General features: G+C 39.4%; 1 protein-coding gene across 1 annotated transcript in view; it reads right to left on the minus strand.

Moving 5' to 3' along the window:
- Positions 1–27,873, minus strand: part of PTPRN2 (protein tyrosine phosphatase receptor type N2) — a gene marked incomplete at its 5' end in the record, with an annotated part of 414,276 nt that overhangs the window by 61,037 nt on the left and 325,366 nt on the right. Inside the window, 2 exons of the mRNA XM_057371089.1 lie at positions 932–1,079; positions 24,095–24,289. Of these exons, the coding sequence (XP_057227072.1) occupies positions 932–1,079; positions 24,095–24,289 (343 nt within the window). The remainder of the gene's footprint in view (positions 1–931; positions 1,080–24,094; positions 24,290–27,873) is intronic.

A 27,873-nucleotide genomic window follows, 5' to 3' on the forward strand; every position in this document is an offset into this window, starting at 1 on the left:
AATAGTACTTACTCAAGACTCTCTTAGGGAAAATTAATGTTTTCAGGGCACTTTAAAAGTTAAACCAGCTATATATGTTTGCCAAGCTATCCAGCTGGATTGTGGGCACACTGATTGAGAGCATTTTGGTTGCTGTGGACTGTGCATATATTCTTGGTTTCATTTTTGTTTCATTGGTTGCTTAATGAAATACGTGTCCATAYATTGCCAATGTAATCTATGAGATACATATATATATGTTTGCATAGGGAAAATATGTTACTTTTATTTCAAGCTCAAAGGGTGGCTGCTTACAGGAAATAGCAGATTCTAGGAATATAAACACCGGATTCTTTTTTTTTATTGTTATTTTAATTTTTCTCTTTTTATCCTAAGCCTTGCAGAGAGAAGCCAGTTTGCAAACTTATCCACTGAAGCCTAAAGGGGCTCCTTCAGTACAGCTGAGTATCTGATAAACAGAACACCAAGTTCTGCCTGTAGACTGCTGGTATTACTGCTGGCTGGACAAGAGACCAACTTGCCTTGGTCAGAAGAAGAGACTTCTATTGAAAAGCTACAGACACCACTCTTGCACAAAAAGTCTGCACTGAAAATCCAGCTGCACAAAAAATACACTCCTGCACAAAAAGTCTGCACTGATTCCAGCCCTGAAAATCACCCTGGCTGTGGAGTTTCATGAGACAGCACAGCTGCAGCAGCAGTGTTACGTGAGACATTGTGCATTTTTGTAACATATATGCAACTTACAGGGACATAAACAGGGTCTGACATGACAACAGGASACGCACCCAGCCCACAGTTGCAGCCACAGCTTTCTAGTCAATACAGAAACCACTCCACATTGTTTGCCTGCCATCTGCAGCTTTGCAAAGAGTATTGGGGGAAGTATCCAGAACCTCAAATGCCATGCTCCAGAGGGAAGTGTACATACATGGAACTACAGCCCGTGAGCGGTTCTTCTGGACATTCTCCTCCTGCTGTGCAACCGTGCTGTCGTTGGGCTCAGCCTGGTAAGCACACAGAGCTTCCCACTCCTTCTCCAGACGGTTCTTGTTTTTCAGGTGATCTTCCATGTAGGACTGGAATGAAAAGAATACTGCATTAAGCATTGACTTAGCTAGGCTGAAATCTAAGATATAAAGATGTTTTTGAAAGCATGGGAATCCTGAGCTCTGTGGAGAAAAAAAGGCTCAGTTTTAAGGCTAATTTATTTTCTTAAGAGTGTTAACCTCAAGCTTATTTGTGCTATAAAAAATGAGAATGATAAAATGCACCAGCACTAAYAGAGAAGAAATGCATGAAGTATCCAGTTACTGAGCTTCAGGGGGAAAWTATTACTTCTTCAGTACCTAGAAAACTGAAGCCCAAATAACTCTTTCATCAGGCAATGGAAAAGAAACAAAGTTTCATTGATAAAAATTACCACAAACAACAACTCTTGTCAAAACAAAGGATTTTACAACTAAAGTTCCAGCACATATGAACCTGACAACAGAGACAGAAATGTTGAAAAGAATTAAAAAATGTCCAGGTGGAACTGTGGTGGCTCAAGCACTGGGTGTGGCCTAAACTCATCTTGCAGATGAACTGGCAGAGAGAGGGCCTTAAACTGAGGAGGTGTTGTGAATTAATATTAATATATGCACATAAAGACTGTACATTGCACTCAGTTAAGGAGAAGGATGGCCGAAGAAAACTGTGTGGCAGGAATGATGGCCCAGCAAAGGATATTGGTGCAGGTCTTAAGCCTTTGCAGATCTCCCAAGGCTAGAGATCCAGTCCAGCAATGGACAGTGAATTCAGTTCCAAAGATTTGAGAAAAGTGACTAAAAACTTTTCCTTTACCCCATGGACTAGAAAATAATCTAAGTATGTGAGGTGAGGAGGGCAGAAAGGAGGAAGGGTGGGGAAACCCAGGATTCTTCTCCCTTTAACATGAAAATCTAGAAAGTGATCACCTGGCATTGTAAGCCTGTTTACACAGCCTCATGACCTTGCAAAATCTTCTCCTACAACTAGCAGGAGAACCATCTCACATTGCACCCCTCCCCATCCATATTTGTAAATTAAACTCCATACTGCCTTTAGGTAGGTTTAAATTAAGATTCTTAAAAAGATTTTAAAAGGCCCAGAATGCTTAGGAGACAGGCTCAGGGCTGGGGTCAACAGCAGGGCTGTGGGTGCTTCTGACCCAAACATTATCACAGTGGTTATTGCTGGAGCCTTCACTAAAACAGCCCAATCTRTAGCAAACCTTGTCTAGAAAAAGCTCCCAGAAAGGACTCACTGGCAAGTATAAAAAGCACTTTAATTTTTTAGAAAGCCTTTTCTAAGACAATCTCTGTGCTGTCGAATTGCTCTTCCCAAATGTGCTTTAAGGAAGAACGGCTCTCATGCCCTCTCAACAGGTTTAACAGAAGGTGTGAGAAGCTTGTCCTGTGCCAAACAAGAGCTCTGCAAAGCTGTTGTGCTGTGGTGCTTCCCAGCTGGCTGSCAGGGCAGGATGCAGCTCCCTCTTGCAGCTTGAGCTGTTTTTTCGATGACAAAAGAGCCCCCTGAGCTTTGTTTGGTGCAGGGCTTGTGGGGCACCCGCGTCTTTACACAGGGTTTGTAAATCAAAGCTGGTACTGAAAAACCAATTCAAGGAGCCACGCTTCCAGAAGGGATGTCTTTAGGAGATTGCATTGGAAGAAAAGGTTTCTAAAGGAGGTAGATAATAGTGGTGGCCTAGATACAATCAAAACACCTACTGTGTGATTGCCTTTTCTATAATGAAGGAAAAAGCATTGCAGTGGACAGAGCTGTGACCTGACAGACGTGGACCTGGGAGAGTGGCGCGGCCCCACCGTGAGTCAGGTGTGGGTCAGGTAACACATTCCCAGCATTTAACTGGCAAGTTAACAGGAGGAAACCATCCTCTAATAGYTGATTTGTCCTTGTCAAAAGGCTGCTGCTACTGGGGAAAGGAGGTAGGCTAAAGATCCTGTTCTTTTCTCCTTGCAAATCTGTGCCTGGATATGTATACTGAATATCATAAAAAAAAAAAGATAATCCCTCCAGAGCAGGGACTTGCTGGCACATAAGAATTTTTATGAGGCAAAGGGAAAAAATAGCAAAATCTTACAATACTACAGAGCCAAGACTGCTGGCTTCAGAGCAGCTGCTTAGCATGCAGCAGAGATCAGGCAGTCAAGGACCAGCCTGTAGCATCTTCCCATTTTAAACCACAGTTTCATAATCTGATTCATTTTGACATGCCCATCACCCATGTCCCACAGACTTCAGGGACATTTTATGCAGATAAAATGATCTGCCAACACTGAATCTMTCCAAAGTACTGGTGGGTCCACAAAGCTGTAGGAAAAGGGCCATGAACATTTCATTCCTAAGTCAGGGCTGAATGTAGTAAGGAGCKCTCTGGTCACTCCAACTTGTCTCTTTGATGATTTCAAGGATTGTCTTTAAAAAAGAAATTTAATTTCCATTTAAAATTACCAAATATGACACAGTTAAGGTAAATTGACTGCTTTTACTGCACATGAACTTTTAAGTAACTCASTGCTCTTCAAAGGTTTTATTTTCACCTTCATTTTTCATGTAATCTTGAGCGGAAAGATAATGAATTTTCAAATGAAAACACACTGAAATTTTACTTTAACCAGACATTTTTTTTTGTATGGTTTCAATTCCTGGATCCCATGGATCAGACTCACAGGCACTTCCTGACAGACCTTGAAGAGGCATTTGACCATTTGAATGGACCCATGGAAGGCTCTGCACAATATGAACATCTGCTTTACACACGTTTTTAAAAGCTACTGAGAAACAAGTTTGCTTTAAGACATTCAGGAGCCAGACAATTCCCTCAGAGTTAAGTAATCTTTCATTTACAGTCCTTCAGAGCCCCTACGCTCATCCCCTTTTAGCTAAACAGAAGCTTAGCGATTTTGAAACACTCCCTTGGGAGCTGCTGGATGTACATTAAATTGAGTGGAACTTCTGATATTTTGGAGATTGTATGTCTACTCAAATCCACTCCTTAATTAGGACGTTTTGATGAGACATTCTGCAGTGTTTGCCTGGCACAAAAGAAATTCATTACCAACATGTCAAACACGCACATGATTGTCCTTGTCCCAGAGCAGCAGGTAAAATAAATAGAGGTTGTCACCACTGTTATTGCAGTGCTCCTCAAGCCTGCTGAAAAAAACAGAGGTCTATTCTCACCAATATGAGCACAACAAGGTAAATCCTGTAATCCCAAGTACATGCTATTATTTAAACAAACACCATCTGCTTGCACAGGTCTTCTGATGCACCTTAAATTCCATTAATCCTGATTTTCCTTCCACAGGGCTTCACCTGCAAGGACAATTGGTAGCCCAGCTCCTACTTTCTCTTGTTTCTCTTGTCCTACCAAACATGCTATGGGGCTAAGGAGGATGAGCTGACATTATGTGGACAGAGTGGATGTGCTAAAATCTATTATTACTGTGTGAGACAYGCCATTTGGAAGGCAGAAGATGAGCTTTCAACCAGAAAGTAAAAGCTGTCCCAGGGACAATGAATCTCTGKCCAACACAGATGGTGCCAGTGGCACATATTTAGACAGATTCATGTGCCACAAAGACAGAGCATAGAGTCCTGGCWTGCTTTTGGTAGAACATGGCTTTGTTAGAGCTTCCTGCGTGCTCAGCTGATGTCATAATACAGTGGCAAATCTCTTTGGTTTTCTTTATTGTTTTCTTTCTTCTTTTCTTTTTTCAAGATGGGTGTCAAATGCATACACTGTGACTAAATAAGGTTAAAAATATAACCGTTAAATTCTAAATGACTGGGTAATCTCTGAATCATAGAATGRCAGAAACATTTAGGTTGGAAAAGCTTCTCAGATTATCAAGTCCAACTGGTAACCCAGCACTGTCAAGTCTACCACCAAGCCATGTTCTTYAGTACTACATCTACTATGTGCCTTTTAACAGCCCCAGAGATGGTGGTGACTCAGCCAATGCCCTGAGTGGCCTTCCAGTGCTTGACAGCATTTTGTGAAGAAATTTTCCTCAATAACAATCTAAATCTCCCCTRGCACAAGTTGAGGCCATTTCCTCCTGTCCCATCCCTTCTTACTTGGGTGAAGAGACAAAAYACTTTATTTAGAGATAGTATGGTTTGCTTCTGTCAAGATACTTGTTTTAAAAATGCCTATTTTATCAGTTGATGCTCASTTATCACAATTATTTTTGACAACATACTTCCAATACAGTACTTGATAGACACCCTTTTCATGACTGAGGATGCATCTTTCAGTGAAAAGATGTTCAGCTCTCAAATTGACAGACCTTGACAGGTGTAATCGAATTTCTAATGTCTGCTGAAGACGTGGATGTGAAATTATCTTAATCCTTGCCAACAGTGACCGCTCAAACCCACACTGTTCACCCAACAGTGCAGGAGTCACTGCTTGCAGACTGCTGCTGCTTTTTCCAGAGATGCAGAGGCCCAGGCAGTGCTGTGGTGCTTCCCTGGGTTCCTCAGAAAGAATTTGCAGAGGAGAGAATTTATCTCAGCTRTTACACAGCAAATTKWGCAGTAAGAGGCTACACTAGAAAAAAAWTTGTTTTGTATTCTCTCAAGTTAATTTAAGTAATGGGTTTTTTTGCCTTTGTTCCTTGCTAACTCATAGGTTGCATCGTTCTGGCCCAGGATGCCCCAGAATTCTTGCTATTCTGTTTGAACTTCTTTGTGTTCTTTAGTACACATTGCATTGACTGCACKCAAGAGGAAGACTCTACTGCACAAATCCAATTTGCTTTCAAAACCAACATATGGTTTTGTCCTTCCTTTTTCTGGCTTAATACCTTATCATTAGTGGCTTCACAGTAAATTCCTCAGTTCCCACTCATATTACTCACAGAGCTATAGAATGCAGAGACAGAAGAAGCCTATCTGATTACCTSCTTCCAGGCCTTCAAATAATGTAAWTTCTTGTACTTCACTAGAATCTTTCTAGCATTTGGCTGCTCTGTATCTAAAGCAGAAGCCTAAAGCACAGTTCATTACAACATTCTTGGGACACTAACTCTTCTGAACTATATATCGTATACCTGGAAATGCACAGGTATTTTCAATAAGGAATACTAGTGCTCATTTGAGATAKTTTTTTCATAGGGATGTCAACAAATCGCTTTTCTATTTCAAACATAATTTGCTACTCATTTTTACCAAGCCATTTATTTCAGCCTTAGTTTGCTTGCTCAGAATATTGCTGTTCTTCATAATTTCTGCTTGTATATATTCCAGTGTCTTCACAGATCATGAATTAATGGATCTATGCAAATTAGAGATATCTTCTGGTGACTCTTCAAAGATAATTTATTTGTTGTATGTGTTTTCAGGTTTAACATTTCCAAACTTTTGAATTACTTCTCTGTCATCACATCTATGCAGAACTTTAGACTGTGATAAAAGTCAYTGTCACTTCCGTTCACTTCCATACCATTATTTAAAAAGTTAAATAAAACTGCATCTAAGAGCAATTCCTGTACTCTGCCAGACACTCCTAGACACAGCTTTCCATCATTACTTTTTGTGTATCACCCTTTTGCCCCATTTCAATCCACATGATTGGCCTCTAAAAAACTGGCATTAATTTTTCAATTAACTATTCATGAGACAATGTCAAGACTTTATCAAAATCTGTATGTATTACATTTGTTGTTTTAACTTCAGCTACTGGGTTTTGTAGTTTTATTTAAATAAAGAGGAATCAGGTTTGTCCAGRCAAAATTTCCTCTTTATAAAATTATGCATATTCTTACTCATTGTTCAGCTATCCAATGGAAGGGGTGAAGAAGATTAGCAAACACACAAAGGAAATATTCCAGCCTTCCCCATCCTCTTAAATGACAYCCTTACATTTATTTTCCTTTTATGCCCTTGAAACATCTCTCTGTAGACAATCAGCAATTCCTTTTTTAATATGTGCTCCATTATTTTCTCGGGCTGGAGTCTGGACTCAGGGAATAGCAACAGAAAGGTTCATTTCTCTTCTCTTCTTTCGCCCCACTCCTTTTTTACAAAATTATTACTTTATTCTTCTATTTTGGTGCACCCAGACTTGCCCAGACCTGATCAAATTAAGCTCCCAGAGATCAGTGTCACTATTAGAACACTGAGCCATACTCAGATCCTGCAGAGCAGCGCCACAATGTTTTTTTTTCCACACTTTTTAAGCATTTCTCACTTCCCAGCATCGTTTCACAGTAGCACTGAAGTTACTTTGGGGTCTTGTTGAGAGAAAGTCAGTCTTTCTCCCTGAGCTGCCCTGTTCTTGCACAGACAAAAGGCTGGGAGCTCATCACACTGAAGATACTTTCAGTGGTGTTGAAACATAGGAGYAGAGCCAAACTATGCCCATGCTTTTCTACCTTTAGAGGATGCACTATCTCAACCAATTTCAGTCTTTCCATCAACTAACATGTTAAGAAAATCACTTTTCTCCACTAGCTAGTTGTTCTGTGGAAGCCCCACAGTTGTTTCTACTGCTCTAATCCAACCAGCTCACAATGATGCAGAGCCTGTGACTGGTACCAAAACCAGCTCCATCCCTAAAGCATCAATCCATAACTGTTTAGAAACACGAACTTTAGTCCAACAGATCAAGTTTTCAATATTGAATGCAGARAAATGTGACTTTATTGGGCTAGTTATGTTGGGCTTATATAGACATATAAAATGAAAARCTCTGTTGCGGCAGCTCATTGTCAGCATCTCACAGAACTTATATCTGGAAGAAATCTCAGTAAATTACCATCTGGCTATGAAGCCTCACATGATTTCAATCCTGGGGAGTGTTCTGCATCCCCTGCTTTACTGGAACCAAGAAGATTTCATCACCTGATTACTCAGTCATTTCAGGCTGAAGGCTCCTTTCTCTTTCCTAACTCGTCCTGTGCCATACAGTAACCACAAATGAAAAAATGTAAGAAATAAAAACTTGGGAATTTGTATTTTCTCTTTGCAAGACATTGAGAAGTTACTTTTCCTCTTCCATGATTGCAGCCATATTACTACCATAATGTGTTTTGATCTAATATTTCTCGTATTTCTCAGGACTTGATTACACCAGTGAAAAAAATAGTTTTGAAGCTTTTCAGTTATGTTCTGAAAAATACTATGGAACTCTACTTGTAACCAGGCATAAAACACTACTACAATCATACATAATATGTTAGGTGATGAAGGAAAAAAAAAAAAAAAAAAAAAAAAAAAAAAAAAAAAAAAAAAAAAAAAAAAACCAACAGAGGGAGGCAATTCACTGACAAAGCAACTATTCAGTACGGTTGAGAATAATATCCCCAGATTGCTTCAAATAGGCTGCATTATTCACAAATAATTTAACCTCCATGGTGATACCAGCCAACAATAAAAATGACATTCCATAGTTTCAGTTTCATATTTTTAGATGTAAATCTTATTGCAAATACCTAAGCATGCACACAGAGAGCAGTTGTGCTTTCAGCATGCCATCTGAAATAATGCTAAATTATTRTTCCTGGTTTCCTAGAGAAGCATCACCTGTGCAAAAGCAGTGTAAGGCATCACCTACCAGACTRGACTGGTGTGCAACTTTTACAGGAATGACTGTAATTCACAAGTGCATTAGATGGCAACCAGTGCTCTGTTTACCTAAATTAATACACCCTTGATGCAGCGTACATCACCACCTCTCCCTCTCTTAATGCTCTGATAACAGAGTTTTGTAACTTGTAAAAGGATTACTTCAATCCAATCAGCAGGTGCTGGGATCAATGTGTGCCACACAAACACTTGCTAATCCCTTTTCTTACAGCTCCCAGCTGCCAAAGGTGCTCAGTGAAATCCCAGTGAAATGGGTGGATACAACCAGGTGTGGACTGACAGGTTGTCATCTCTGGAGGAAATCTTGGGAAATGCATGTGATGCTAAGCATTGCTTCAATTGGAATGGTGGAGGCAGGCATACTTTTGAAAAGAAATGCAGCTAAGAAGTTAAACATTAAAAAATGGAATGCTTAATTATGAAATATTTACTCTACCTGGCTCTCTAAATATAGCAGAAGATAAGGAAATTCACTCAACAAGGAATCCCTTCTCAAGGAATATCAGCTACTTAATGGTKTCTTGTAGGTCTTAAAATACAACCACCCTCATCTCCTCCTCCTTACCCCCTTTCTTGAAATCTAAATTATGCCATGAAGTTTCACCCCTGCAATTACTTTGCTTTAAATAAACCTCAACAAAAAAGAGAAGATGATTGCCATAAAAGGAATGCAATTTGCTCCCTTACAATCCCTGTACTTCTACAGCTCCTTCTTGTCCCACTCTCTGAAAGTGCTCACATTACTTCTGCAGCAGAGGCAAGTATCACTGCTGCTTCACAGAASGGAAATGAAAGGCCAGAAACATCCAAATGATTTTCCCAGGGTCACAGAATATCCTCATAAAACACTCATTTTGCAGGAATATTCCTGACACCTGTTTTTTCCTTACCCCACGATCATGTTTATAGACATGGCTAACAGGCAACCCTAATGAATCCATTTCTGATAACATTTTTGTAATTATGAGTATATCAAATATTCTGACTGTGATGGAATTAGTACAGGTTTTGGGATGGGGGTTTTGTTTAGAAATACCGCGTTTAAGTGGCTGGTGAGTAGATTAATTTAATTTATGCACATGTTGAATGTTGTTTTTACAAAGAGACACTAAATTAAATAATATATGTGTAAAAGATGACAGACTTGGTTTCAGACAGACTTGGTTTCTGTAATTTCTGTACTTCTCATAGTAGATTTCACATCAAAAATCTTAAATAATAAATAGCCTTCACAAAAAGAAAGAATATTACTTCCAAAAATTAAGGTCTAAACCTCTTAGCCAAATACTGCTATTTCACAGCATGGGATATGTTGTGACATTTCTTAAAACCAAAAATAAATTCCAAAACAAGAAAAAACTCAGCCCAAACCTCCCCATTAAAGACAGCTTTGCAGTACAGGAACTGGCGCCAAGGAGAGTGTCAGCTGAATTCATCAACTGAGACATTTTGGGAAKCATTTCTGGTAGCTTTGCTAAAATGTAAAAGCACAAGCTACACAGTTGGATAAAAACTAGTTGGAACAAAAATATACAAATTAAGTCCTTTGACTCTTTGTGATAAATATTGACACCCAACACCACTCTCACAGGAAACTGCTATTTTCTTCTTACACATTAAATCAATTTTTCAGATGATCCCTTCTCACTTCATTTTTTTACTAATGTTTTGAACACCATACCAAAATACAAGATATATTTGTGATTCATTTATATGCCTGTTGTACATCTGAAATGAAAACCTTAAAAATATATTACTGCACACTAATTACCTGGCTGAAAACATAAAACCAAATTCCCTGGCTTCTTCTTCTCCTAGCCCTGCTAACTCAATTAAGCATCTAAATTTGGGTTCCCTGTTGGGTACTGTATTTTTAAATTTAGATTTTAATGAATTAAAGTCTGTGTTTTTTTTCAGAGCACTTGCATAGTCATCTTCGTTTACTATATATATAAAAATTGCAAAGAGATAAATAAAGAATTCTGAAAACATCRTGTTTAAAAATAATCTTCTCTTGAAACATGGTCAAGTTCTTCAGRGATAATGAGACCAGTAAAACCCAGGCAACCATGACCAAGTACATCCAAGTGATACAGAACACAATGTGATTTATAGATAGCCTGGTAAAATATGACTGTGTTAGACACTGGCCATGTTGAGAGCAGAAAGGAAAATATTACTTTTACAGACATAAACCCCTGCTAGAGCAAAGGGATAAGTACTTACTGCTACTCTTAAACTTGTGAATAAAAGTGAAAAGATGCTTCTCCAGGAACAAATGACTCATAAAGGAAAACCCCTCCGCTTTTCAGTGTGGGTTTGGGGTTTTTTGGGTGCTGGGGCAAGATAAGGGATATCAAATTGATAGAGTTTTTACCTGAATGTACACAGAGGTTGTAGAAAATTGAGAACATGCAATATGAAATCCAAAAAGTCTTGCAATTCATACTATACCCACAGCTCAGAAGCGGAATATGCATACAAACACAAGGGACCATATGGTCACCTGTGAGAAAAAGCAGGGCAAGGACACACTGGATAATCAGCTTTTTCCTTAGAAAACTCCTGTAACAGTCAGAGACAGGACACTTCAAACTCCAAAAACATCTTCAACAATCAAATCCTTGCACTCAGGACCATTTTGGAACCATGTCCACTACCTAGAAGTTCCATGTTTGCRCACAGCAAGACACAGGGAAGCAACCCAGTTAGTGAACTGCTAGTTCCAAGGATGCAGACTCCTGGTAAAAACAAAGAGCTCGACTGATATATCAAAGAGCTCAGAAAGCAGGTTGGATCAAATACTGATTTTTTAATGGTTGGACTTGACATTGGAGGTCTYTTCCAACCTAAACAGTTTTATGATTCTATGACAGTAAGCCATGAAGAAATTCTTTTTTCACAGAAGCCCTTTCAGGACTTAGATGACTGTGGGAGAAAACATTCATGCTCCACCCCTTCCATGTCACACTCACAACCACGTTGAACCTACACACAGTGGGAGAAGAAGCAATGCTGGCCATGAGAAAGATGCAGCTGCATCTACCCAGCTCCCAAATCCAGAGCAAGTGTCCCATTTTTCAGGTAACCTTTTATCTRTGCACCATGGGATTTTCAGCTGAGGCTGGCCTAGCTCAGTGATTCTCAAATATTTTTCTCATGAAAGCATTCAAAAGGGATTGTGAAGTGATGGTAGAAAAGCTTTAGAAGTRCATAAGCTGAAGACATCCTGCCTACTCCTGGGACTCCTGGGTTTCCATGGAAGCCAGTAAAGGATAACACTTTAAAGAAGTTTGAGGAACACTGGTCTAATCCACAGATGAAAATATCTGAAGTGACAGAGGGCAAAATAAGAACAAGGGAAAAACAATGTGAAAGAGGACAGAAGAAGAAGCCAAGAAAAGACTGCAGAGGTCAACAAAGAAGTGAAATGATGAAAGTAGACACTGTACTGTAAAGGAAGAAAGTCAGAAAAACAAAAACCACAACACAGCAAAATAAGAAAATGCTATGGGAAGAAGCAAATTTTGGTCATAGCTGATAACTCTGAATATTTCCTTGCCTGCTGTTTCTTTTCTTTGGAACCCTTCCCTTCAAATGCTGAACAAGGACAATACACTGAGGAAGTGACAGTAGAAGTCTTGAGAAGACAGTAGGAGTACAGCTGACTGTTAAACAGAAAGAAAAAGAAATAACCTAAAATTTGGTACATGTGTTCATGACCATGTTTGCTAAGGATTAAGCAGATTGAAGAAAACTTCAATATTCTTGAAGAAAACTTTTGTCAATTTGGAAGAGACTCAAAAAATGTGTGGAAGGCATCCTTTTCCATCATGGAGGTTATTTACTAGACTGAAGATCCTCAGTTTGGTTTTCACAAGCATTTCTAATATGCATTTGGTATCTTCCAGTCAGCTCTCCAAATATGGAATATTTTGCTCTGAGATAATGAGGTGGAAACTAAACTCACAGAATGAAATCTGACAAACCCAAGTCCAGAATTCCTTTATACTTTCATGTCTTAAAAAAGACTAATGAGTGACAAAAAAGGGCAAAAATATCATCCTTCAATACAACCCTTTTTTTGTTAAAGCAAACATGAGTAGTTGTGAGAGGACAGCACTGAGATGCCAGGGAATGGGAGTCTGCTCCTGGCTCTGTTTCCAGCTTTAAGGTTTGTCCTGGTCAAAATGTTTCCCTGCCTGTGCCTAAGTTTCCAAGACTAMAAAGACAGGATAATGATAGTGACCTTTAGAAAGAGCTTTGAACCTACTGATCAAAAGTGGTATATAAGCATTGGCTTATTATTATTTTGGTTACTGAAGTGAGTTGAAAAGATCCTAGTGACTTTAATCAAAATTTCTTTTATCAAGCCCCAGAATCCTACCAGAAGAACAAAGTTTCTCRAAATTTAGGACACACATACGGTAAGTCTAGGCTGGTGCATACCCTCAGATGCCACAGTTTTCTTGACTACAACAGAACTTCAAATGACACAAAAGTAATTTCTRGACTTCCAGAAGAAATAGAGCACAATTAAATATATTTACTACAGCAATTAGACAGTATCATGTGCTTTCAATCAAACTGGTCAAACGCCAACACACAAAATGGTGAAAGGAGGAATGAAGAAAGCACTTTTCTCAGGGAGGGATTCCACACACCCAACCAAGCAAAAGCAGGATGTCCCTCTGCTGTGAGCCAGCACTGCCCAGGGCATCACAGGTTAMTAAATCCAACCCTTCCAGGTGCCTTCCCCAGTAGCAGATAAAGCAGCAGACAAAYAGCTGCATCAGAAATACCCCTGCATTTAAAAAAGCCTTGGGTTTGAATTCTGCCTCAAATAGCTTCATCCTTGAAAAATTCCATCTCTGAAGTCCACCCCAGCCTGCCACACTGGCACGGCGACTGTCTCCTACTGCCATGGTCTGCATGGTTTGTTAGGATTCCTACAGATTAAGAAGAACCCTTGATGCCTTTGACCTAACACATAATAAATACAAAATCTGATTTTATGATGAATGTGCTTCTCTGGGTATCATTAATGCATGCTACTTCCCAGCTGCTAGGTTTGAGCTAGAACCCATTAGGTATTGTCTGATGAAAGAAGTGAATGCACATTCCACGACCGTTCCTGCTGCAACAGTGCTGCATCTGCAGGGCTGTTCCAAGGAGCATTGTAGGACTGCAGGTAAAAGGTTTGCTCTCTAACCCGCTGTTTTTGGGGTCAGCCCACTGAAGATCCACGTGGTTCACACAGAGGTAAAGCCTGGAGTAATCTCATGGCAGACCAGGCACATGAGGGTTTTTTGTGTTGATGGTACTTCTATACAAAGTCCATCTACTCATGCAAATAATGTCTTAAAGCATTTAAATGATCTCTATCTATTCTACTGGTAAAATTTGTCACTGACAAAGACATGTGACATCTTTTCCATTAGCTTTTTTTTTTTTTCTGTAATGTGACACAGGCAAATTTAAAGCGGTTTTTAATATACATCTCCTCCAGTATTGATGTGGCTAAGACCACCACAAATTAAATTTCATAAATTATCACTGCTGTGCTTTTCACCATTTATGTCACTATATATTCACAATTTTCTCATCCCAAGGAGTGAAAATCACCTTGTCAGCTTTATTTGTACACTCCTGCAAGAGATGAAAACTCTTTGCAAGGAAAAGTTTTAAAATTTAAAATGCTGAACAGTTTTTTATTAATACAGAAAAAWTGAGATATATTGTATCTCTGCTCCCAAATATTTATCTATATTTATATGGGACACCATGGCTGTGCATGGAATTTGTACACAAGCCTGCATGTGGGTATAAAGCACCCACCACTGAACAGTCATCTCAAGGCACATGATACTAATAAAATACACAAAACCTGAAACTATACCAGTATTTAAAGAAATAAGAAGGCCTAAATAAACATGAAGTAACACTGTGTCATAAAAATATCACCAGGATCCAGGGCCTGATTCTGACTGAGCTTCCACCCGCTAATCACCCATCTGCAGACACAGCCGTGGGTGCAATTGCAGCTCTCAGATTTTTCTGCTGTGACTTTTTTCCCCCCTTGTTATCTCAGTAGACATCTTCACTTTGGTGAGATGGATATTGAACTACCATCCTGCTGCACATTCGAGGAATATGCACACAGCAAGCAGCTCGGCATCAGCTCACACATGAACAGCCTTAGCTCCCATAAAATATTCATTCATTTAAAAAATATTTGCACCCTGCTGTCAAACTTAGACAAATTCATACTGAGCCTCAGAAAATAGCTGTTTTAATGGTAAATGATGTTCCAGAAACCTCTTTCAGGCTAAACACTCTCGTCAAAATTATTTTAATAAGAAAGATTAACAATTTCAACATTAGCTGCTAATCCCCTTTCATTTGAAACTGTGCTGATAAATTCTTTGCTTGTCATTCAAATAGTAAGTAATAATTATAGATTTGGGGCCTCCATCTCTTGCTTCATTAATAGTAAATTGCATGGAAGTCTGAAGCATAAAGTCAGCTTTGATACATCTCAAAATGCAATTTCCATAGCTTTCCTTAGCTATGTACAATTAATTACAGAGTTAATAAGGGGAATATGTTAATGAAAGGGAAATTATTCACTCAGACCACCTGGTCTTATCAAATTTCTTTAATATGTTTCCTTCTTTCTGTGAATTTGCATGACAGCAAGAACACAAATCATGGTGTGCGCTGCTAGTCCTTCAGTATTCTTATTTGCAACCAGCTAAAGTCCACTTAAATTAAATACAGAAAGAATGAAAGAAACAGTCAGTAGTAAATAACTAACTGCATTTGTTTTCTCAAGTTCAGCACCTTTTTAATTTTAAAATAAAATCGCTTAAACAGCTTTATAATTACCACACTCTCTTCAATGCTGAAGTACAAACATAACACATCCAAAAGGGAGACATTGTTATTTTTGATTTCCTTTAAAGAAATGTGCTGCATGTGCACATACTTAATAAAAGATGTACAGAAATGTGCTTSAATTCACTGCACTCTGACAGCTACTAGAGCTTAGTTGCTATGTGCAGTAGGGTTTTTGGTTCATGGGAATATTTTAGTTGGCACAAACAGCCCAGTCAGAAGGTGGCAAACCTTCACATAAATCATCTTAAAAATAACACAGTGAGAGAAATACTTTTTAAAGATGGGTCAAATCCAGCAACCAACCATCTTCAACAAACCTTAATGGATTTACTACTGACCAGACAAAGGACAGACACATTTTAAGACCTGGACACCAGCCCTCATAGTCTTTCCAAAAAGAAAAGCGCCAGAGAATAATTCCTAGAGCGGTGGCAGGACATGCCTGGAGGAGGTGATACTTGTGAGCATTTTGCCACCCCTCCTTTCTATTCTCAGTTCGTTGCAAAGGTCCAAAACAGAGCCAGCAACAAGAGGCAACTCATCATTCCCCCTTGCTATGAATAGGGTTTTCTTGGCCAGCTTGGCAACCTAAAGCAGCATTAGCTCATGAGTTTAGGAGAGGAGGATAAGGGAGACATGACAGCATTGAGGGAGAGCTGCCAACTAGAAAAAAAAAAAGTAAGATATTACTCTGGTCTGAAACAAAAGGACAGTTACATAAAGGAGACAAATTCATAGCAAAATTATGTCTTTTATAAAGACATACTGGGGTAGGGATGTAATATTTGAGGGTAGAATACTTTACCTGGTTTTGAGCAAAAAGTAAAACAGTCCTTTTTTATTGAAGAGCAAGTACTATGCTGCCCACAAGTAAACTTCACAGATTATTTTAATGTTTATCCCCTTATTTTAAAATGTTTCCACAGCTGCGTTGTGGGTGCATATAYAAAATTTGATCATCACAGGAGCATTTTGTCTGTGTCCTACACATCAAATTTTCCAAATACCATCCAAATTCTGCTACCTTATTCAGAAAACATTGCCAAACTATGGTCTAATCCCAAAAGGAGTTGCAGAAAGCAAAGTTGGTTGGTTTTTTTCCTTTTTTTCAATCTTGCTATGAAGATGAGCATAACCAGACTTTATTGAATTAGTGGAGGGATTGAACTGCCTTCAGTACAAATAATGTCTTAACCACACCATGTCCAACAACTTCTGCTAGCACGGCCACACAAAGAGAMAGAGCTCTCCAAAATAATGATGAAGTTCTGGATATCCTAAACTGCAAGTGGTACAGCAGTGCAAAACCACAGTGCCAATATTTTATCTCTTTGGAAGTACCATGAAGCAAATCTCAGTTTCACCCTGAGCTCTTACAAGTTTTGAGAAGCTCTGAAGCTGGAGTCCCATTTACCACACATCATTTGATCTCAGCATGTCTAGCAAYCCGTGTGAGTCATTTCTTTACCCCACAGTAAGTCAAAACTCACCACCYTCTCATATCTGAACTCTGCCACCAGCTCAGAAATGCTCAGTAACATATATTATTATCTTGGGTCTCTTGCCTGAGAAGTCTACCTGAACCACCCTCTTTCTGATATCCTTCTCCTTGCAAACAGGCATTTCCACCTGCTAGATCCAAACTTTTATTAACTGCTGTATCTGCTACAATGAGGTATCCAAGACTCAATGCATGATGTGAGCACGCACAATAGGAAAAATACAGCAAGAGCTCACTGAGGAGCATTTGGAGCCAAAGGACAAGATCTCCTGGATGAATGTCCATCTCCACGAGACTCCATTCCCTATCCTCAACCTGAACTACCAAAATCCAGATCTTTTTTCATTAAAAGCCCATCTCTTGCTACTTGCTACAGCCGCTACATGTCTTGCCTTGACATTACCTGGATGCCCTCTAGAAATGCAAGAAAGCTGGGTAACATAGAATAGAAGTCCAGATAGCCAGCAAGATTTGTTTCRGACATGGAACTGATTCTTTCTTTTTACTTGGTGCACACAGTTGCATAACCTAGTTTTGTGTSACATATTTCTCCTAATGTAACACTTTTCAAATTAGCACTCTACAATACTAAGAGAAACGTTTTCTTCATCTTTCTACTAAAAGCCTTAGGGAATGATACAAGTTGGCTAAAAGTGTTCAACCAAAGCAGCTTAAACAAAGCTGGAATAAACACTTTACAGTCAAATGACAGACCAAGATGTAGTCACAGAAATTTGGTGAGTTATTTCTAATCATGAACACATTAGGGGGAAACAACTGGCAGGGAAGAATTTAGGGAAAAAAAGCTTTTGAAATCAATTTCATACAATGTTCAAGAGGAATGTTTTTCTCGATTTAATACTGACTCTGCAACTGTCATTATTTCCTAAGGCCCATGCAACAAAAGTAATATAGAAAATGGGGGCAGCTTATTATGAAACAAATAAAAATGGAAGAATCAAAGGGTAAGGTGTTCATGAATATTTTTTCTGAGTTTTATTGATGAAATCTATGTAGTACATACATCCATTTATTAGATTTATGGCTCTATTAGTAGAGTTGTTTCCATATTACATGACATTTTTTTCACTTCTCTTTGCAGCTTTTCTTTGCTCCTATAGCTCAAGTTCCAGCTTTAAATAAACACAGGCAAATGTTTCAAAACAACTTACAACTTAAACATTTAGGGAGTGAAAAAAAAAGATGTAAAATGAAGAGATAAACAGCATTTCATCAGCAGAAGATCTTTCAGGAGGCAGCCAGCTCTGCTTGTCCCTAAAAGCATGACAGCTCAGGGAGAGATGGGTAAAGATTTTCCCATCCASAGTGTTTATGTCTTTTTGGGATATTGGCTATCTTGTCACTGAGTAACGTGATACACAACAGCCTTTCCCTTGTGAGTCTTCCTGTCCAACTGCTCATGATGGAATGGCCTTTGGGGCCAAAGCCTTCTTGGGACTTAATTTGGTGAGACTTCTACAACTATTGATACTGGCAGAGCAGAGAGATAAGTTGGGATTTAGATCCACTTTGCACATGTGTAATGAGTTTTGCTTTTAGCTAAACTTTGCCACTGACTTGTTTCGCTTCCCATGTGAGGGAGGATTTTTTTCCCTTCATTTTCTCAGTCGCAATCTTTTTTTAAACAGAGTATTTATATTCTTGAGATGCACAAAGAGGCACTAATGCTGGTAGAAGGAAATGATGGGGGGAAAAAAATTCAGAACCCATTAAATAAACAAACAAATGATTGTGACAAAGACCTTATTTTCCATACCTGCACTCCCCACCTTCATCTCTGCCAGCATTAATCACCTCTGCAGCACCTGTGTCCCCAGGCAGTGCACTGCACTCATGCCCTGCATGCTGCTTCGCTCAAGAAATGTTTWGTGTGTACATGGATTAAGGTCAAGGTGGAAAATACACCTGCTTCTAGCACAGTGCTGTTCATCCTCACGGAAGCTAGAGCTTCTCTCTTTATTTAGAGAAGTGTGTTTAGATGCCTTTGGCTCTCAGTTTTATTGCATCTTAGGAGTAAAGTCAAGGAATTTCAGCAAGATGTAGTACAGGATCTAGCAAATACCTTTTCTTGTTGAAATGTATCTTCAGTCACTCGGTTCTACACTCTTCCATATTCAATTAAAAGAAAATCTATAGCTGCTACCCCATAKAGCTCATTTAAGAAAGAACTCACTTTAAAAAAGGGAGTGAGTGAGGGGAAATTGCTCAGAAGCCATCAAAAAATTACTATTTGGAGAGTACAGGATACCAATGTTACCAAAACTCCCAAGATTCGATCTTGGAAACCATTCCCTCCTYGTTACCCTTCCCAGTCCTACAGCAATCCTGCCAGTGGTTCAGCATGAAAACTAAAGTGGATATAAAATTCAGCATCTGGAGTTTGCCTGGCTTGGCAGCACCACATCCCCACCCCATGTCCCCAGCTGAGGCTGTGTCACCTTCTGGGACACACAACCTGTCCCAGAACTCTGACAGCAAATGAGGTCATCCTTCCCTCCTCTGTGCTGAATGTCCTTCTGTTTTTACAGGCACATTGCCAAGGACAAGGGGGTTAAGCAGACTCGTATCTCCAAGATAAAAGGCCCCTGATTTCAGGCTCTAGTTCATCTGTTCCCACYACCTCATTCAGCCCAGGTATGAAACTTTCTTCTCCTGAAAAGTACAGTACCAAAAAATCTCATAGATTATTGTTATTTCCAATACATAAAACAGCTTCATACTCAGGGAGAAGACTCCTCAGACTTCAGCTTATAAAAAATATCGAAAAAGACCTTTTGTAAATTCACACTTCAWGAAAATTTAATTTATGTATAATGCTCCAAATTTTGCTTATCTGTCTTTACAAGGAAAAAACCTGCAAAACACAGAAAATCACTTCTGCTTCTGYAAATTCCCTCCCTTATATGGTATTCAGATGTTATCATCAGAAGCATGCATCCCCTTCTTACAGTACTGATCYTCATTTAAAACCTCACAAAAGTTTGCAATATTTTAACCAATAATGCATGCTAATAACAGATGAAGCAGCTGTAGGATCCAATCCACCTTGGTGCTGAACTCGTGCTACAGCACAAACGACAGAGACTCCTTCATGGAAGCTGCAAACATCAACTGGAGTGTGCAGGCACCAAGGAGGCATCTCAAGAGAAATCCACTCTACCTGATTCTCTGGAGACCTTSACAGCTACCCACTCACTTCATCAAGCAGAAGGGAAATTTATGGACTCCAAGTCCACCCCAACACTTCATTAAGTGCCTAAAATATAGGAACCCCAAGATAGGGAGACTAAATCTCCCCTGATCACTTTTAACCCCCTCTGGAAGAAAAGTTCCTCTGGACTGGAAACAGAATTGCTGCCCTTTATTGGAACTTCTCTTGTCAGCTGAAATATAGATGTAACATGAGAATGAAGTGGGTGGAAATTTAATTCTAAGTTCCTACTTTTTTCCTTGTTGTGACCTTCTGACGAATGTTTTCTTGCAAAATCAGTGGTGACAAAACCAGTGGTGATGGAAACGAGGGCACGCATTGTGTATTGCTGCTCATGCTGGAACCAGCCAGCCAGTGCCACAAACATCACGGCATTAAACATGCTCCTCTAATTACACTTTCCAAAGTGCTTGGATTTTTTAGAAAGACAGAATCAAAATGTGCCATATGCGCCACCCTCCTGTTAGAAATGTGATGAAAAAGACAGTGAAAAGGGAAAAAAAAAAAGCTCTGAATGTTGTTATCGCTGTCCTTCTGGGCCTCCTGAGCCCTCCCTGCTTCCTCCTGCCAACAGCTCCAACCACCTCACGGTGCTGTCAGCAGTGCACAGACATCGCCTCAGCTGCACAGGGAAGTGGCAGAAATGCAGAATTTTTCTCTTTAAAGGCTGGTTTCAGTGTAAGTGAAGAGGCTGCCCCAAAGCCACAGGGCTTGGAAGATTTCTGGGTTCTCCACACCTCGAGCAGTATAAACAACGGGCTGACCACAAGGGGCAAGTGCTCCAAGAAAACAGTACSTGTGGCCAACACAAGTTCCAGCAAACTCTAGGCTGAGGTGACTTGGATATGACTGCAGGTATGACTGACAGCATTTTTCCAGCAAATTAAACAGCTTTACAGAAATATTTTTGACCAACACCGCCTCTGAATAAGATTATGTGAAGTCATTCAATAGTCACACACTTCTAAGCTATTTTCATTAAAGTTTTATTCTGTTTATAAATAAAAATAAATAATTTCCTGCTGCCACTTTATACAGTAATCTGTTGTTTTACTTTCTCTAGGGAGATCCTGGCACCTATGAGCAATAAGGACTGAGAAGCCTTAGCTCAGCTAACTACCCCTTCACTGCACATTGTGGAGCTCAAAAACACATTTACAGACCTGTAAGTGCATTTACCCYGCAAAGCAGAGGGCATTTGCCATTCTTACTAGGCCCCTTGCTAATATTTCTCATTGCTTTCTTAGGCACTGAGATATTTTTCAAAGAAAATACCTATAAAATTTACAAGTTAAGAGGATTGTGGCAGCACGAAATGAGAAGAACTGAATAATGTTTTGTGTTGAATGGTACAAAAGTTGCAAAGTGGCCCTCACTCTCCTCTGCTCGTATYTGCAAGGCAAAGGGAGGAAGAGCTCACCTCTGGCGAGCTGCTTTGATTGCTGAAGTCTAACAAGCCACATCAATCCCCAGAAGGAGGGAAATTCAGGTATTACAGATTTGTTTTTGAGCAGAACACAAACTGGGTCAGCTCTCAGGTTTCAGCRTGACCCACAGTGACACAAAACACGAGCGTTTCTGATCAAGCCCAATCATCTGCTCCTGTGCTGTCACTGAGAGATGCTGATCCTTCCATGTAAACCTAACCCAGGTTCGCCTTCAGCAAATTTTGTATTTATGATTTAACTACTTCCTTGAGTAAACACCCCACTGCCTGCCTGACCCTCCTATTAGGCTTGCCCTGATAGCAAAGCTAAATGCATCCTCTCAATGCTAACACATATTTTCTTCGTAATTGTATCATCTGAGTCCATTAAGAACAATTTTTCCCCATCCTGTATGTCACAGCACATAGGCAGACTCCCTTGAACCACTGATTTTTGTTTGTTCAGGTTAGACTTAACAAATTAACTATTTCTACTCTCTCTGTGTGGTTTGCACTCTCAGAACACCACAGAATTYCTTTACCCTTCTTTGAACCCTCACCATCTAAGACACAACATRTGCTGTTAGATAGTTAACACATGTAAGAGTTCATCCAGGGTTAAACAGGATTGACTGAATTATGGACACWGAACACCCTAACAGTGATCTTGACCAATCTGACTATTTTTTGAAGTTCATTTATCACCATATGAAGACAATTCTTCCTCGCAATTTTGCAGAAATTTGCAGAGCCAAAGTAAGTGGTTCCCATATGCAACTTTCTCTCATTTAAGCATGATTTTGAGGCTTTTTTTAATGTTTCCCAATAATATCACTGAAAACAATTTTGCTCAATTTGAAGTAGTTGGAACTGTTTGCAAATGTTAAATGCCTATTTCCATCTACATGGGAAATTTTGCTCTTATTTCCATACAAATATATTGCCTCAGAATTTGTACTTATTTTGAAGTTAGGCAACTGGAGATGTTTGTGTTTTCCACCACCAAGCATTTTAGTTAACTAGGAAGGAAAATCAAGTGAATTTTAATTATGGTTAGGCAAAAGTGGAACAGTCAAAATCATAACAAATGATTTTCTGCCATGGGAGCAACCCTTCCAAACAGCACTTGTCTACCAGATATTACCATGATAATTAATTAACTCCTTTTGGGAGGGGGATGGCAGAGATGTATTTATTCAGGAYGATACACTCTGAGGAAGCATCTGGTTAAAATCCCACCCTGTTTTTGCTCAGTTTTATAGCTGACTCAGTCAAGGCTGAAGAGGGCCAGCAACTTGGCTGAGGTCAAATTCRATCTTTGGGTTTTACCTGCCTTCATTCCTTTCTCTGTGATGTGAGGTTGGCTTGTATAAATTTGAAAAACACCTGAGTAGGAAGCACTTTCAAATATAAGTCCCAAAAAAGAAAGAAGTTGAAAAATTATGACCCAAAAGTATGACATGATGGAGAGAAGTTCCCAAAAGCACAGAAAACTATCAACTGGAAAAGGCRCCTTTACTTTAGGTAAAAGCAGAAGTCAAATATAGAAAGCAAAATAACACAACTTTTGCTCAAGTTCTTCACCATCACCWAAGTTCTACTCAGCTAATTTCAATGCACTCTAGAAAGATGGTAAATGTTTAAATAAGGCACAAAAAATGGAGGGACAGAAACAGCAGGACAGAAACAAGCACCACCAGTCCCAGCCACTGGACTCTGGCTCTTAAACACAAAAAACTCTTCATGTGTCCATCTTCTACACTGATATTGGTCTCAAGCTGTGTTTGAAAGTAACCCAAGTTTTCCAACACYGACTCCATCAATAGAATATATTTGGATCATTTCAAACAGGAGAAATCCAGCTTGGAAGAAATTCATCCAAGGACAAAAAAAATTTTAAAAATCCAGGCAAGGCTCAAAAGTCAGATCTCTTTTCTTTTCTAAGGGTGACTGAAACAAATTGCTCTGTACCACTAATCTTCTGTTGCCTTCTCAGGTTAGATACCTCCATACACTGGAGATACATAGGAAAAAGCAGTGAGCTGATCAGAAATTTGGCCGTTTCCTTCAGCTGTCCAAGCTGAGGTAAATATAAATCAAYAGGACAAGAGGACACCACAGGGCTTATCTTTTTTAAAGCTGGCATGCATATGTCCAAGATAAAAGAATGTTCCCCAGAGAAGAAAAAAAAAAGGATATAATAAAAAAGAAATGGAAATAAAAATCCCTTTAGTTTTAATTTTACAAAGTTAAGATTATCAATGAAGCTCAGGAATATGTTCTACCTGTGAAAAGACATCTTCCCTGTCTTTAAAAGATACCTCTTTCCAAAAGCTGAGCCGCTGCCTGAAATTCTGACGTGATTTCTCAGCCCACAAAGACCAAAGGGCCTTACCAGGATCATGTGACCGGTGGAGATGTCCATGTTGGACTGGACCGGTTCCTCACACCAGGACGASGTGCTGCTGCGGGCCGAGGGGCTGGGGATGGGCCCATCGCTGAACTGGGACGAGACGCTGTTGATTCGGGAYGAGTGCAGGGGCTCGGGCCGATCAGAGGTTTTCACTGCCATGCGCTGGCGGCATAGCTCCTAGAGAGAGAGAGAGAGAGGAGGGAACAACCTAATTAAGAGTAATTACAGGATCGAGTCTACTAAAGACACATGATTTACACAATGTTCCAGGGCTGGAAGTGTTTTCCCGCTTACTGCTGTAATTTTTGGGTGGCTGTCTGTTCTGTGAAGCGCAGCTATGAAGAGATGCTCAATGAAATTACTCCATCTATGAAATCAGTACCYTAACCTTCCAGAAGTGAAATTATGACTGCGCACACATCTCCGTTTAGATAACCAAAAATCATATTTTTGGASCTTTGGACTTCTCTAACAGAAATATTTTTTCCCTTCCCTTAACATCGCCCCACGTTCTGCAAAGCCACGTTTGAACCACACAACCTCCTGAAGTTAATGGGGTTGCACAGGAGTAATTGAGAGCACTGCTTGGCCCTGGATATGCAAACTCAGCAAGCTCAAGGCAACTGAACTGATGTGCTCTCCAGTGTAAATCCTAGTTGATAGATGCCTCATTTCTCTTCATTAAAATAGCAAACTCGCAACACTTCCTCCCTGATGTGGGGCAGAGAGGATGAAGAATGACATTAACGAAGAATAAAAGCAGAAATCTGTCATTGTATTGTTTAAGCAGCTTTGGCGAAGAAAGAAAATTTAAGCTATCACACACACTAATGCAAGTCATGTTGAAACACCAAAATAGATAGCACTGGGAATACGTATTTTCAGTTGCTCTCATGCATAGAATTCATGCAAAAATACAGAATTCTRGTTAGGTAACAGAAAATCCTGCTGGTAAAACCAACTCCTGATAGCATAAAATTCTGATTCTCACAGGATGAGCAGACCCGCAGTTACATTGTCATGTTGTAATGCTGTTAGAATCAGTGGTGGTGAAATTACAGACATCATAATGAAATTATCATTTTTTAGCATATGACTATGGTCCATGAGAGACACTCAGCTGCCTGTGGCGATTCCATAGGATGTACCCATATTGCACACGTGGTGTGGTTACACATTTGTCTGAGATTACTCACTCTGCACAGACGAGTACTGAAAGCACAGTCTCTTGCCTCAGGCTAAAGAAATAATACAGTCTGAAGAATTCATCCCTTTGAAATGCCATGGCTTCTGTTTTCTTATTCACTGATAACTTAGTTGCAGCCCAAGTGCCATCAGCAGGATGATCTGAAAATTATTATTTATCTACTGCAATAAAATCTTCTTTTCAGACAGGAGTTAGAAATATAACTTCAGATTATGTTTGGGGCTTTTTTTAACCCTGCAAACTTTAGGACACTGAAGAGGAATCCTAATCCATGCAGCAGCAAGCATTCAAACAAACTGACTGAAACCATCCTATTGAGTCTCCTCTTGTCACCACTTGACAAAGATTAAAAACCCCTCCAAATATTTTTTTTTACCAAAACTTCTGTCTTGCCATTAGAGATCTTATGTGGAATTTTATTATTTGATGGTATGTAACACAGTATGTGTGTGTATATATATATATATATATATATATATATATACATGCATGTACAAGTTAAGATACACTGAGATCAAATTTGCATCTATAAACAGGAAACATTTCACTGTCTATTACAAAGACACAGTACAGAAGCTTGGGAAGCAGAGATTACTGCTTTCATGTGGTGCCAGTTGCTGGAATAACYGTACAGAACACTGTCCCAGGTGAAACTGCCACCTGACTCCATCACTGCATTTTGCATATTTATTAATTTTGTCTATGCCATGTAAGAGGCTTTTTTTTTTTTAAATTTTCACCAAAAGCTGGGGCTTTCCACACTTGAGYAGTATCTATTCTGTTACTTGGCACTACTGTAGCTTCCTGCTAACATTAACATGAAAAATACTAGAAAAATAAATTAAATTTMAAAAATACGTTGAATTATGTCACATACATTGGTTTTAGGCAGCTCACTTAAACTATCAGTATTAAACACAAGACTTTTTAATAAAGGAAAAAATGTTATTGTATCTCTTATTTTTAAATATAGGAACAAAGAAGAAACCTCTTTTTCTCCTTGTCTCTGGAGGATCACACACTTCATAAGGAAAGACAGCAATAGTCTACAACGACTATTACTAACCTCAGAATGACCTCGCAGTTGTGTAATTTCAAATCCCTGCTTTTAGCAGATTTTGAGAAAAGTATAACAGAGCAGAAACTTTTTAGACAGAAAAATAAATCCACAAAAAACCAAAAAGCTGCTCAGATGTTTAGATATCAGTCATTCCCAGAGGGAATGGTTTATTGGACTAAGCAAAAGTATAAAAGTAAAGGTATAAAAATAAGAGGTCCAGCGCATAACTGCTAGGAGGATGTGTCTTCTGGCTAGCATGCCATGTGGCGTTGATATGGATTTATTATATTCTAATAGACATCCTGCCATTTGACTCACCCCAACTCTGTGCTAACAATAGCATTTGTACTCAAACAGGATCTTTGTTTTTAAGTTGATCTGTTCCTGCTGTTCATATCCTGCCTCAAGTCATAATCCTCCGCTTTTACAAGTGGTTGCTGTGGAAAGGATTATAGACCTCTGCTAACAAAAAAGARCAGAGATCAAGTGATCTCTAAGAAATTAATGTACCATTTTTACATGAATTACAATGACAAAAGAAACAGTATTATAGACAACTGGTTCTGGAATAGATTAACCTCGAACCGAAAATATATTTTTGGACATAAAGTATTTTATATCTTACTAAGAAATGTTTTAGAATTAAGTTAAACATTCATGGTCTTCACGGAAGAAGGTGAAGTTGAGAAACATAAGTATATAAACACATATAGGTATGTTTAAAAAAAACATGTACCTGATCTCAAATATTAACATGTTTCTTTCCTGACCTATATAGAACCAAAGCAATTATTCCCACAACTGCTCTAACTGTCAAATACCTCAAACAAAGCAACCACGTCACTGCACTCCACCATAAAAAATGTTGAATGTAAACAGGAAGGTCAAATCATAGCTGAAGCAAAAACACCACTGAATTTCTTGATTGGAGTTTAAAATGTTTGTGACAATGGGTTTTCCCTGGCCCATAAACAGAAGTTTTTGATTTAAATTTATTTTCAGATCAGTCTGACAGCCCTCAACAGCTCTTCCTTCCCCCCTCCCAGCCAGCCCAGCCCTGGCTGAGGAACCTGCTCCATCCCCTGCCCCATCCCCATCCCCGTCCCCATCCCCATTCACACTCATCAGCCACCTCAGGACAAGTGCAGCTTCTGCTTCTCCAAAGCCACCTCTGTCAGCCCAACCATCCCAGCTCCCTGCTGGGTTTCTAGCCTGGCACTGCAGAGGTAATATGGTTAAAACCACCATATATAAAAACTTTGATGTATGGGGTGTTCAGGAAGCCATATGGGTTCCTACAGGACACATGGACAAGGGACATCCAGCTCAAAGCAGGGGAATGTCTAAATATGGGATCTGGCCTTGAGATGGCCATCCAAGTTCCCTTCCTATGAAAAGCATTAAGAACAGTGGGGTCTTGGGGTGTGGGGCATTTCACACCGTCCCTGGACACTTATGGAGTGGCATCTGTTTGCAAATGCACAAAGCCTCAAT

The sequence above is a fragment of the Malurus melanocephalus genome, unplaced genomic scaffold (genome assembly GCF_030028575.1).
Source record: "Malurus melanocephalus ecotype Western Australia unplaced genomic scaffold, MMel_1.1 scaffold_140, whole genome shotgun sequence".
NCBI lineage: Eukaryota > Metazoa > Chordata > Aves > Passeriformes > Maluridae > Malurus > Malurus melanocephalus.